The 14,213-nt window shown below is 43.7% G+C and overlaps 1 protein-coding gene across 1 annotated transcript in view; it reads right to left on the bottom strand.

Annotated features, from left to right (window-relative positions):
- The window catches only part of EPHX3 (epoxide hydrolase 3), a gene marked incomplete in the record, with an annotated part of 594,865 nt that overhangs the window by 124,289 nt on the left and 456,363 nt on the right, over positions 1 to 14,213 (bottom strand). The window contains 1 exon segment of the mRNA XM_044084425.1: positions 1,603 to 1,751. Within this exon segment, the coding sequence (XP_043940360.1) occupies positions 1,603 to 1,751 (149 nt within the window).

Consider the following 14,213-nt stretch of genomic DNA (forward strand, 5'->3'; position numbering starts at 1 on the left):
TCTGAGTAGGAGAATGCTGTACTTGTTTCTTTGTCTTTAGAGCTGCTTTAGTCTTTGTCTTTGAAGCTGAAGATGGCTTAATATATAGTTGTGTAGGTCTGAAGACACCCTCAGAAGCCGATGCCTGCTCAGCGGCTCTGGACCCATCTGAGGGAATGATTTCTGAGTGTCCAATACCTTGAGTATCCAGAGGCCCAGTCGGCTCCATGCAGGAGTTGGAAGCGGCCTGTGGCTCTGAGGTAGCGGGCGCCAGGGGCTGCGAAAGCGCCTCACTGAGAACCGGCGACTGGCCTAGCGGAGGCCTCGTCGTCGGTTTTGGACCTCGGATGCCTATCCTTTGCCTTGTCCTTGCATTTTTTGTAAACTTCGGTCGTCGGCTGTTCCAACGGCATTATATAATTAAGTCTTCTGCCAAAGTAATGAAATGCAAAATCGAACCGACGCTTAATAGTGTTGGTTAAATCTAGCATAAAACCGACAGCCAGCAACGTTGTGATCAGGGCCTAAGCAAGGAATATAGTAAGAGTGAAAATCCTTATGAGGTATTTGCTTCCCACAAGAAATACAATTGTTAACTTTTTCTGACATCGGTCTGGAGCAAGAAAAAAGTTTCCTCAACGGGGTACTTAGCTTTAATGAAGACTTCGGTTCTGAAATTCTGATTTGAAAATCTCAGGAGTCGGCCGAACGGCACTTGCGAACTACTTTTGCTTCGGGCACCGCGCGGCAAGAAAGACTGAAGAAAATGGCATCGGCTGCATCTTTTATACGCCTGGCGCACTGGCGTCAGGGAAAAGGTGACAGTAACCAACGCCAGACCTAGACTTTGGAATTCTGGCCGACTGAGGGTAGCCTGCCAGCAGGATAACCCAAGAGTAATGACTGCAACAATGAAACACGATGAACAGCAGGCCTTTGTCATGACATGCTGTACCAGCCAGTAAGGAATCTGGTTAGTATCAGACAATTGTTATAAACAAGATTATTCCACAGCAGGGGAGTGAATGTCTAGAAGTAGGACAAATACTGATGAACCAGAGTGATGAAATAAGTACTGTACCAATGTCTGGCAAGACCGTTTCAGTTTCATTCATCTAAGCGTAAATCAGGACGCAAAGGTTATTATAATTATACGGTAGAGATTCCCTCCAGTAATAGTACTGAAAGATAAAAACAGTGCAATGCAGCTCAGAAGCAAAGACTGGTACTGGACAGAAAGACCATCTTGTAATAAAAAAATGAATTTTATAAGTGAATTAAGTACTTGACAAGAAAATGGGAATAAATACTTAAATAGCGCACAAGAAATTCTCGAGTCATGGTAGCAAAATAGTCTTAGGATATCTCCATATTTACAGAAGTCAAAAGTACTGGAACAATCTACACTAAATGACTAAAAAGTACAGTTTTGTACCTACCATAAATGTAGATGTCCGATAGGTATGTATCTGCAGTCACTGAAACAAACAAACATATTTTAATCTACAAAAGAGGTCAAGACCATGAGCCATTACGTCTCAAGTGCAATAGTAGGAATTTTATCCTGTATTATCAGTGGTCAAGACTGCCATGTGTTGCAACTACTTCCTGAAACAGCCATACCTGAATATATTCCTGTAATAGTTGAGAGGTCCAGTGAGTGCACCAGGCTGAGAAAAAACATACAAATAAGCCTCAATATCCTCTACTGTCAGCTGATGCGTTTTACTTCGAATTCCTCTTTGCGAGTCTGTCATGACTTCCTTTAACATCTAAATTATGAGAGAAAAAAACACCATCTCAATGGTATGCATGATCTAACAGGCAACCAACAGTGAACAAATATTTAATCTGTTGTAAACAGTGCTGCTGGTAGGAACTGCTTATCATGCAGTCATATTCAGGCAGAAATCAAATTAATCAGCACCCCCCCTCCCCAACACCACCACCAACAGAGTATACCACTCTCCTCAGTACTCCTAGAAGGCATGTGCATGAACCTATTGCACATTTTATTCAGTTTTGCTTTTCTAACATAGAGCAAAGAATACACTGCTGATACTTTAACTACAAGTATTATCAGGTTGACTAAAATTTTAAAGAAGACTATTAAATCTACCAAAGCAGCTCATGAACTTAGGATAGTATATGATGCCAAGGACAACTACAAATCCTTCTTTAGTTAAGAAACTGAGAAACATCACTCAACATTACACAGAACTGATACAAAATGACGCAACCTACTCGGATCGTGTGGTTATTGCAAGTACACCAGCAGATAAATTCAGTGAAAATTTTACCTCTGAGATGACTATCCAAAGCCCATCTATCCTTGGATTTCTCACCCCCATCATCACAAAAGAACATGTACTAAAAATACTACTAAGATCAAATACACTGCCTTCCATGGGACCCGATGACATACTGGGTTTGAGAAGCAGTACCAAATATGTCCAGGTAGAACCACTCCACAAACTATTTAACCTGAGCCTACATGCTTTATCCTGAAAATATGGGACACAGCACTGGTGAAGCCACTAGATGTTCCCGAAATACAGACCCTAGACCTATCAGCCAGAAGAGTCATTTGCAAGGTCATGAGACATATTATAACCAAAAAAAGCCAAACAGTTGCAGAACAAAGCTTAGTTCACAAGAGAAACAAATCAAGCAACACTGATACTGAACAAGTGTTTAATAAAACAAAGCTTTCAGGTCAAACAAACCCTCCATCAGTGTATAAAACACTAACACATACTAACCATATTTATACCATTAAAAATCACACAGCCATTAACTGTTCAATTAAACAATCAGTCCTAGTTAAGAACAATAATTTTAAAAGCACAGTCTATTTCAAACACATTTGTTTCTATCTTATTATAACCAGCCTGATTAAGCTAGGCGTCAAGAATTTTGCCACACTAAACATGCAGTGCTTTGGCATTGTAGAAGGTAGATCCTGTCTAATGAATCTGGTGAACTTTGTAAAAAGGATAATCACAAGCTTAGGACAGCTGTCACACTCTCCACATTGCTAATCTTGACTTGGCCAAGGCATATGATGTTATTACCCATGCTACCATCACAAGCAAACTAACCACATTACATTACAAGTGGACCCCTATGTTGTAAGAGGGATAGCCAATTGGTTAAAAGACACAGACAGTACACAGGTAAGCAAGGGCAGCACCAGACAGCATGGAGGTAACCAGTGGTGTGCTACAGGGCTCACTGCTGGGAAAATGTCTACTCTGTGCGACCTCCTGATCAACAGCCAAGACTTCTAGCCAAGTAAATTTGCAGATGACTGCAAACTGGAAGTCACTGTCAAATCCCCATCTGATGCTCAAGCCCCCCAGCAAGAACCTACACCTGTAAATAAATGCTAAAAAAAAAAAAGCAACATTATTAGGAGTTGGTAGATAACCCCTTCGCCCAACATATGAAATAGACAATACCCCACTTCAAAATGAAAATAGAGGGCTTGAACCTCAGACACCCATCTACCAGAAGAAAAGGCTAACAAAAGTACAGTCTTCCAAGAGCAATGCTGCAAGGAACCTGAAGCTGCAGGCTCAAAAGGAGCCAGAGTCAATTTTTCCAAAACAAAATTAAGATCTGAGGGAGGACGAACAGGCTTCCTGGGAGGCCTAATATGAAGGACGCCTTTTAAGGAACTGATTAGCTTCAAATCTAGAAGCTAAAGGAAGAGATAAAGGCAGACAAGCAGAGATAGCTGATAAGTGGGCCTTAACAGAAGATAAGCCAATCCAACATTGAGCAATTCACACAGATAAGACAGAACCAAAGGAAGATCCACAGAAAGTGGATCCAGTTTATGAGAAAGAACCCTAACAGAAAAAATCTTCCATTTGGATAAATAGGATTTCCTGGCCTCCTGCAGGACCCTAAGGCGCTAAAGCACATCCTTAGAAAAAAAGAGTTTTGATTCCACATAGACACCACCATCCACAGTGTCATTTGAAGAGTGGACAGGTGGGGGTGGATGAGAGATCCTTTGTCCTGTGCAAGTAGATCCACCCTGTTAGGTAAATTGTGATGACTCCCTTGGCTAAATGCAGAAGAGAGAAAGTACAGTTGTGTATCTACCATAAATGTAGATGTTCGAGTGTATTCACTGTTGCAGTCATTACACTTGGGTTATCCTGTTGGCAGGCGACCCGCAGTCGGCCCGAGTTCCAAGGTCTTGGTCTGGCGTCGGTTGCTGTCGCCTCTTCCCTGACGTCAGTGCACCAGGGGCATAAATGTTGCACCAACGCCATTTTCTTCAGTTTTTCTTGCCCCAGATGTCAGGTGCCCCCAGATAGGAAGGCTGAAAAGATAAAAATATGCCAAACAACCATGTATATTATTAGTATAAACATTTTCTTCATCTACAAGCGAATACACCACATAGGTTGTATAGAGTTGAGAAGTACAGAATAGTCCCAGCAAAGAGGGGGATGGTGGGTGGGTAACCTGGACTGCAACAGTGAATACACTCGAACATCTACATTTATGGTAGGTACACAACTGTACTATGTTCATCGTGTTTCACTGTTGCAGTCATTACACTTGGGTAGAATCCCAAAGCTGAGGTTGGGTGGCTGGGTCTAGATTGGATTTGGCGAGGCTAACAAGCCCTGCAGAGCTGCAGTGGCAAAGCCTGCTCTGGATTTGGAGTAGAGAGGTAGGTGGTAGTGCTTGGTGAAAGTGTGCACTGAGCTCCAGGTTGCAGCTTCTAATATGTCTTTGGTTGGTACCCCTCTGAGGAAAGCTGCTCAAGTGGCCGCTACTCTGGTAGAATGAGGCCTAATGCCCTTAGGCACCAATTTGCCATGTTGTGCGTATCAGAAGCGGATGCAGTGTCCTATCCATTTGGAGATTGTCTGCTTTGCAATATGCTTTCCTTGTGATCCTACAGCATAAGCTACAAACAGTTGCTCAGTTTTTCTGAAAGCTTTTGTTTTGTCCAAGTAAAATCGTAGCTGCCTGTGTATATCCAAAGCATGCAGAAGTCTTTCCCCTTTATTCTGGGGATTTGGGTAGAAAGTAGGTAAATGAATGGTTTAGTTTAAGGCCACATTGGAGACCACTTTTGGCATGAATGTTGGGTTTGTCCTAAGAGAAACCCTGTCCTGATGAAAAATGAGGAAAGGTTCCACAGCCATCAATGCCTGTAACTCTGAGACTCTTCTTGCTGAAGTTATTGCTAGGAGCAGCGCAGTTTTCCATGACAAGAAGTTTAGATCAGTTGTGCTGGCTGGTTCAAATGGAGGCAGTATTAGTTTTTCTAAAACCAAGTTGAGGCCCCAAGTAGGTAGTGGTGCTCTCCTAGGGGGTCTTAAATTCTTTGCCCCTCTGAGGTACTGTCGTAGTAGAGGATGTGAAAAAATAGGAGGACCCGTATTGTAATGAGCTGAAATAGCAGAGGCATGGATTTTAATTGATGAAAAAGATAGGCCTTTGTCCAACATCTCAGTCAGGTATTGCAAAATCTGAGGTATATTAGGGACCAGTGGGTCGAGCCCTTGTGCCTGGTTCCAAGCACAGAATTTCTTCCATTTTTCTGCATAAGATTTCCTAGTGCTGGGCCTCCTGGCTTCCAAAATTTCATCCATAACAGCTTTAGAGAGAGGTGCAGCCTGAGTGGCTACATCATCTGCCATGCTGCCAGGTTTAAGGTTCTGAGTTGACTGTGCAGAATCTGATTGTTTTGCTGTGTCAGAAGATAAGGGATTTGAGGTAGAGGCCAAGGTAGGCCCAGGGACAAAGTTTTTAAGATTGGGTACCAGTGCTGGCGTGGCCAATCTGGTGCAATCAGTATAATTTTTGGCCCCTCTTGTCTGACTTTTAGTAGCACCTTGGTGAGAAGAGGCATCAGAGGGAAGGCATAGACTGTCAGGTTTTTCCAGCTGAATGATAGTGCATCCACTTTCCATGCTTGAGAGTGATAAGTCCTTGTGCAAAATTTCTGTATTTGGCAATTGTGAGGGAGGCAAAAGGATCTATGTCTGGGCGTCCCCATTTCCTTATCATGTTGAACACTTGTGGATTTAGCTTCCATTCGTGAGGATCCATGAGATTTCTGCTTAGTTCATCTGCCAGTGTACTTTTTGTTCCTGGCAGGAATTGTGCTTGCAGATGTACCTGGTAGGTCAGTGCTATGTTCCACAAAGTCATGGCTTGTTCTGCATAGGGGGTAGGAATGTGTGCCCCCTTGCTTATGTACCACATAACTGTGGTATTGTCCGTCTTTATTAGTAGTTGTCCTGGATGTATTAGGTCCTTGAAGGATGTCAGAGCATTCTGTACAGCTAGCATCTCTTTTTGATTGATGTGAAGATGCACTTGCTCCTTGGGCCACGTGCCCTGAATACATTTTCCTGCCATATGCGCTCCCCAGGCATAATCCGATGCATCTGTTGTTACTGCCTGCCTGGCTGTACGTAAGGTGAAAGGCTGTCCCTTGTTGTGGTGACAGGTCTGGGACCACCATCGAAACTCCTGTTGTATGCAGGGAATCAAGGTTATGATGGTCTCTAGGCTGTGACAATGTTGAGTCCAAACACTTTTTAGATACCATTGTAGTTTCCTCATATGCAGTTTTGCATATGGAATTAGTAGAATGCAGGATGCCATGAAACCCAGGGCCTGCAGAATTTTTTTTGCAGGCAGCTGGGTCTTTGTTGCCATCATTTGAAAGTAATGTGTCAGTTGCCTTTGTCTGGCGTGAGATAAACCATCTGGGCAGTTGTATTTAAGCTTGCACTCAGTAATATTATCTCTTGAGAGGGCACTAGTTTTGATTTCTTTTCGTTTACTGTGTACCCTAGGCAAATTAGCAATCTTTTTACAAACGCCAGGTGCTTTAGAATAATGTCCTTGCTCTCTGCTTGAATAAGGCAGTCGTCCAAGTAGGGATAAATTTGAATTCCTTTTTGTTTGCAAAATGCAATTACTGGTGCCAGGCATTTTGTGAAGACCCTGGGCGAAGTAGATAAGCCAAAGGGCAGTGCAGAGAATTGGTAATGCATTGAGCCTGCTATAAATCTGAGGTATCTTCTGCACGATTGTCTGATCGTGACGTGCAGGTATGCCATCTTGAGATCCAAAGTAACTAGCCAAGCCTCCTTGCCCAGCATGGGCAGAAGTTGTGGAATTGTTAACATTTTGAATTTTGGAACATCCAGGAAAGTATTCAAAATTGACAGTTCCAGTATTGGTCTCCAGGCTTTGTCTTTTCTGGGTACTAAGACAAGTCTTGAGTAAAATCATTGTCCCCGTTCTTCTTGTAGAACTTTTTGAATAACTCCCATATCCATAAGAGCAGCAATTTGTTTTTGTGCCTCTGCCCATTGGTTTTGTGGCAGGTTTGGCATACCTTTTGGTTTTGGAAGCTTGTGGAAGGGGAACCTGTACCCCTGAGAAACTATATTCAGCACCCATTGGTCTTGGGTGATCATGTGCCAATTTTTTGAGAAAAGTGCTAGCTTTCCCCCAAGGGGTGCTGTCAACTGCTAAGAGCTTGGCATTTGCAGAGGGAAGTCAGTGTGACTGTTTCCTATAAGGTTGTGATTTGTCTTCTCCTCCTTTGGGGGCTGAAGCACCCCATTGTTTAGGTCTGTAGGAGCATTGGGGCAGAGATCTGCCTCTTGGGCGTCTGTATCTGCCTCTTTGTGGACTGTCTGACACTGGAAAGGACCAATTTTTTGAAGGCCAGTTTCTGTTAAATCTAGGTGGTTGAACCCGTAACAAATCTTTCACCGTTTGCATTGACTTTGCTTTATCCTCCATTTTCTTTAACACCTCTTCCGCCTTAACACCAAACAAAGTATCATGCTATGTTGGAGCATCCAATAATTTTACTTTAACATGGTCAGGTAAACTTTGTTCTTTCAACCAAGCATGTATTCGAATTACTGAGCCTGTAACTGCAGCTCTACAAGAAGCCTATAATGAATCAAAACCACATTGTACAGTATGCTTTCCCACTTGTTCAACTGCATGCAATAAATCCTGCATTTCTTTACTGTCAGGACTTTCTATATTTGTAACCATTTTCTGATTTAACAATGGCATGAGATACTGTTGATATTTAAGCATGTGAAACTGACAGTTTAAAGCTCTTACAGCTAAAGTAGCAGTGTAAACTTTTTTCTCCCATCTGTCCAGAGCTCTGGAATCCCTATCTGAGGGGGACAGGATTTTTGGCAGTGGAAGAAATTTATGAGAGTCAGGGACCCTGTAGTACCTGTCTGGCTTTACTGGAGCAGGGGGGTAAAGAATCTGGAGACAGTCTGGATTCAGAAAAAACATCTACAATATCAAGCACAGGGGGGACAGCCAGGGGCCTGTGCTGAGGCAATAAAAGGAAATCTCTGAGCCTTTTCTTGGATTCTGAGTAATCCTGGCTCTCCCAATGGAAATGCTCCCTCATGGTGTGCAGGGTTTCCCCAAAAAAATAATCCTCAGGGGTGAGGCTGAAGGAATGGACTCTTCAGCATCAGAGTCCTCATAGGGAGGGAGAGAATAGCCCTGATCAGAAGAAGAATCCGAGGAAATGGAAACCTGATCAGAGGAATCATAATCAGTGTCTTGCCTAGGCCTTTTGTCAGGAGGGGGATGGGAACCCCTGACTAAAGTAATAAGGTCTTCGGCCATTTTAAGCATCTGTTTCTTTGGCATGGATGACTGTTCTGGAAAATGCTGCACTTATTTCCTTGTCTTTAATGCTGTTTTTGACTTTGCCTTTGCTGCTGTAGTAGCCTTAATTGTAAGCTGTGAAGGTCTGAAAACACCCTCAGAAGCCGGTGCCTGCTCAGCGGCTCCGGACCCATCTGAGGGTATAGTTTCCGTAGCCCCAATACCTTGAGTTTCCACAGGCCTATATGTCTCCAAGTGGCTGTTGGTTAGGGCCCGTGGCTCTGAGGTAGCGGGTGTCATGGGCTGCGAAAGCGCCTCACTGAGAACCGGCGACTGGCCTAGAAGAGGCTTCGTCGTTGGTTTTGGACCTCGGATGCCTGCCTTTTTCTTTGTCTTTGCATTTTTTTATACATTCTGGTTGTCGGTTGTTCTTCCGATATCATTATATAATTAAATCTTCGTCCAAAATAATGTAAAGCAAAATCAGACCGACGTTTAATAGTGCGTTTATTGAATCTAGCACAAAACCAACAACTAGTAACGTCGTGGTAAGGGCCTAGGCAAGGAATGCATTAAGAGTGAAAGTCCTTATGAGGTATTTGCTTCCCACAAAAAATACAATTATTAACTTTTACTGACATCGGTCTGGAGCAAGAAAAAGTTTCCCCAACGGGGTCCTTAACTTTATTGAAGACTTCAGTTCTGAAATTCAATTTTGAAAATCTCAGGAGTCGGCCAACCGGCACTTGCGAACTGCTTTTGCTTCGGGCACCGCGCGGCAAGAAAGACTGGAGAAAATGGCATTGGTTGCAACTTTTATACCCCTGGCACACTGACGTCACGGAAGAGGTGACAGCAACCAACGCCAGACCAAGACTTTGGAACTCGGGTCGCCTGCCAGCAGGGTAACCCAAGTGTAATGACTGCAGCAGTGAAAAGTACAGTTTTGTACCTACCATAAATGTAGATGTTCGAGTGTTCACACTGCTGCAGTCATTACACTTGGGTTATCCTGCCCGCAGTCGGCCAGAGTTCCAAAGTCTTGGTCTGGCGTCGGTTGCTGTCACTTCTTCCCTGACGTCAGTGCGCCAGGGGTATACAAGATGCATCAGACGCCATTTTCTTCAGTTTTTCTTGCCCCAGATGTCAGGTGCCCCCAAGGAGGTAGGCAATACATAATCCTAATAAAAAATATACATATAAAAAATAAAAAGCCAATACCTTCAGTTACAAGCAAATACACCACAAAGGTTGTGTAGGATAGAAAGGTATAGATAAGTCCAGCTGGTTCAGAGGGGATGGAGGGAGGGTAACCTGGACTGCAGCAGTGTGAACACTCTTAACATCTACATTTATGGTAGGTACAAAACTGTACTATGTTCATTGTGTTACACTGCTGCAGTCATTACACTTGGGTAGAATCCCAAAGCCAAGGTTGGGTGGCTGGTCTATAAAGAGTTAGGATTGGCTATGAGGCCCTGCAGAACTGCAGTGGCAAATCCTGCTCTGGATTTAGAGTAAAGAGGCAGGTGGTAATGCTTGGTAAAGGTGTGCACTGAACTCCAAGTTGCAGCCTCCAAAATTTCCTTGGTAGGTACTCCTCTGAGAAAGGCTGTTGAAGTGGCTGTTGCCCTGGTGGAATGTGGCCTAATGTTATTTGGAACTGATTTTCCATGCTGTGTGTAGCAGTAACGAATACAGTGTCCTATCCATTTGGATATAGTCTGCTTTGAGATAGCCTTGCCCTGTGATCCTGCAACATATGCTACAAACAGTTGCTCAGATTTCCTGAAAGCTTTTGTTTTGCCAAAGTAGAAGCGTAGTTGCCTGTGTATGTCCAAAGAATGCAGACGTTTCTCCCCTTTATTCTGGGGGTTTGGATAAAAGGTTGGCAAATGGATGGTTTGGTTAAGAGCCACACTAGATATCACCTTTGGCATAAAGGTAGGGTTTGTCCTTAAGGAAACCCTGTCCTGATGAAAAATTATAAAAGGTTCCACTGCTATTAATGCCTGTAGCTCTGAGACTCTTCGTGCTGAAGTTACTGCCAGGAGCAGAGCTGTTTTCCATGATAAAAAATTTAGATTGGCTGTACTGGCTGGCTCAAAAGGTGGTAGGGTCAGTTTTTCCAAAATGAAATTGAGGTCCCAAGTTGGTGTTGGTGCTCTCCGAGGCGGTCTTATGTTTTTAGCCCCTCTGAGGTACTGCTTTAGCAAGGGATGAGGGAATAAAGGAGGATCTGTGTTGTAATGTGCTGAAATGGCAGAGGCGTGGATCTTAATTGATGAGAAGTATAGGCCTCTGTCCAGCATCTCAGTTAAGTATTGTAAAATCTGAGGAATGTTTGGAACAAAAGGGTCAAGGCTTTGAGCCTGGTTCCAGGCGCAGAATCTCTTCCATTTTTCTGAGTAAGCTTTCCTGGTGCTAGGCCTCCTGGCCTCCAAAATGACATCCATAACAGCTTTAGAGAGAGGTGTTGCCTGTTTGACTAATGTATTCGCCCATGCAGCCAGGTTTAGGGTTTTGAGCTGACTGTGCAGGATCTGATTGTTTTGTTGAGTCAGAAGGTGTGGAATTTGAGGCAAAATCCATGGTGGGCCTTGAGCCAAGTTCCTTAAGATAGGGTACCAGTGCTGGCGTGGCCAGTCTGGAGCAATCAGGATCATCTGTGGTTTTTCTTGTCTGGCTTTTAGGAGTACATTTGAAAGGAGAGGCAGTGGCAGGAAGGCATAAACATTTAGGTTTTTCCAGCTGAACAAAAGAGCATCCACTTTCCATGCTTGTTTGTGATAAGTCCTTGTGCAGAATTTTTGTAGTTGGCAATTCAGTGGGGAGGCAAAAAGATCTATGTCTGGGCATCCCCATTGTTGCGTTACCATGCTGAAGATTTGTGGATTAAATTTCCATTCATGAGGGTCTATGATATTTCTGCTTAGATCGTCTGCCAGAGTATTTTTCTTTCCTGACAGGAATTGTGCTTGCAGGTGAACTTGATACATTAGAGCTGTGTTCCACAAGGTCATGGCTTGCCTGCATAGGGGATAAGAATGAGTGCCCCCTTGCTTGTTTATGTACCACATTACTGTGGTGTTGTCTGTCTTTAGTAATAATTGTCCTGGATGCAGAAGGTCCTTGAAAGCTGTTAGGGCATTTTGAACAGCCAACATCTCTTTTTGATTGATTTGAAGATGCATTTGGTCTGTGGTCCGCTTGCCCTGAATGCATTTTCCTGCCATGTGTGCTCCCCAGGCGTAATCAGAGGCATCCGTTGTTAGAGTTTGCCTGACTGTGGGTTGGGTAAAAGGCTGACCCTTGTTTAGGTGACATGCCTGTGCCCACCATCGAAACTCCTGTTGTAGGCAGGGAATCATTGGTATTACTGCTTCTAAACTGTGAGAGTGTTGAGTCCAAACACTTTTTAGGTACCATTGTAATTTCCTCATATGCAGTCTGGCATATGGTAGTAGTAGTATGCAGGATGCCATGAATCCCAGGGCCTGCAGAAATTTTCTTGCAGGGAGATGGGACTGTTTTGCCAGTAATTGAAAATATTGAGTTAGTTGAACTTGTTTGGCGTGAGGCAAGCCATCTGGGCCGTTGTATTTCAGCTGGCACTCAGGAATATAATCCGTTGCGAGGGCACTAGTTTTGACTACTTTTCGTTTACTGTGTACCCTAGAGAAATTAGCAGCCCTTTTACAAACGCCAGATGCTGTAGAAGAATGTCCTTTGTGTCTGATTGAATGAGGCAGTTGTCCAGGTATGGATATATTTGAATTCCTTTTTGTCTGCAAAATGCAATTACTGGTGCCAGGCACTATGTGAAAAACCTGGGCGCAGCAAAGCCAAAGGGCAGTGCAGAGAATTGGTAGTGCATTGTACCAGCTTTAAATCTGAGGTATCTTCTGCAATTTTGTCTGATAGGGACATGCAGGTATGCCTCTTTGAGGTCCAGAGTAACAAGCCAAGCCTTCTTGCCCAGCATGGGTAGAAGCTGCTGCAATGTCAATGTCATGAATTTCGGAATATCCGGGTAAGTATTCAGAATTAAAAGGTCTAGTATGGGCCTCCAGGCCTTGTCCTTTCTGGGGACCAGGAAGAGTCTTGAGTAAAATCCTTGTCCTTGTTCCTGTTGTGGTACTTTTTGAATAGCTCTCATGTCCATGAGGGTTGAAATTTGTTTTTGTGCCTCTGCCCATTGATTTTGTGGCAGGTCTGGCATTCCTTTTAGCCTTGGTAAAGTATGAAAGTGGAACCTGTAACCTTGAGAGACAATATTCAGTACCCATTTGTCTTGGGTGATTGTTTGCCAGTTTTGAGAAAAAAGTGCTAGTTTTCCCCCTAAGGGGGCTTCCAAAAGGGACGTGCTTGGCGTATGGAGGGAAAATTCATTGTGACTGTTTCCTGTAAGGTTGAGACTTGTCCTCACCTCCTTTTGGGGTTGAGATGCCCCACTGTCGTCGACTGTTTGAGCCTTGGGGTTGAGATCTACCTCTTGGGCATCTGTATCTGCCTCTCTGTGACCTGTCTGACACTGGAAAGGACCAATTCTTTGTTGGCCAATTTCTGCTAAAGTGAGGTGGCTGTACCTGTAAGAAATCCTTGACTGTTTGCATAGATTTAGCTTTATCCTCCATTTTCTTTAACACCTCTTCTGCCTTAACACCAAACAAGGTATCATGCTGTAAAGGAGCATCCAATAACTTTGCCTTAACATGATCAGGTAAACTCTGTTCTTCTAACCAAGCATGTCTTCGAATCACAGAACCTGTAACTGCGGCTCTACAAGAGGCCTCTAAAGAATCAAAACCACATTGCAGAGTATGTTTTCCCACCTGTTCAACTGCATGCAATAAATCCTGCATTTCTTTACAATCAAGAGCTTCTGAGCTTGCAAGCACTTTCTGTTTTAACTGCGCCATTAAATATTGTTGGTACTTAAGCATGTGGAACTGGCAATTTAAAGCTCTTACTACTAAAGTTGCAGAAGTGTATACCTTCTTCCCCCATCTATCCAAAGCTCTGGAATCTCTGTCAGAGGGTACTGGATTTTTTGCAATGGAAGCCTTAACCCCTTTTGGACCCTGGGAAATAGTTTCTGGATCAGCAGAAGGGTTTTTGTATAGAAACTTGAGAGTCAGGGACTCTATACTACCTATCTGGCTTGGCTGGAGCAGGGGCAAAGAATCAGGAGATAAGCTGGATTCAGGGAACACATCATCCACAATATCTAGCACAGGCGAAAAAGCCAGGGGCCTGTGCTGAGGCAATAAAAGGAAATCCCTGAGCCTATTCTTGGATTCTGAGTAATCCTGACTTTCCCAATGGAAATGCTCCCTCATGGTATGCAAAGTTTCCCCAAAAGAACAATCCTCAGGAGGAGAGGCTGAAGGGATAGATTCTTCAGCATCAGAGTCCTCATAGGGGGGTAGAGAGTATCCCTGGTCTGAAGAGGAATCAGAGGAAATGGAAACCTGATCAGAGGAATCATAGTCTGTATCCTGCCTAGGCCTTTTCTCAGGAGGGGAATGGGAACCCCTGATTAGAGTAATGAGGTACTTCGGCCATTTTAAGCATCTGTTTCT

The sequence above is a fragment of the Protopterus annectens genome, chromosome 9.part0, assembly GCF_019279795.1.
Source record: "Protopterus annectens isolate FY-2018-M chromosome 9.part0, PAN1.0, whole genome shotgun sequence".
Lineage (NCBI taxonomy): Eukaryota > Metazoa > Chordata > Ceratodontiformes > Protopteridae > Protopterus > Protopterus annectens.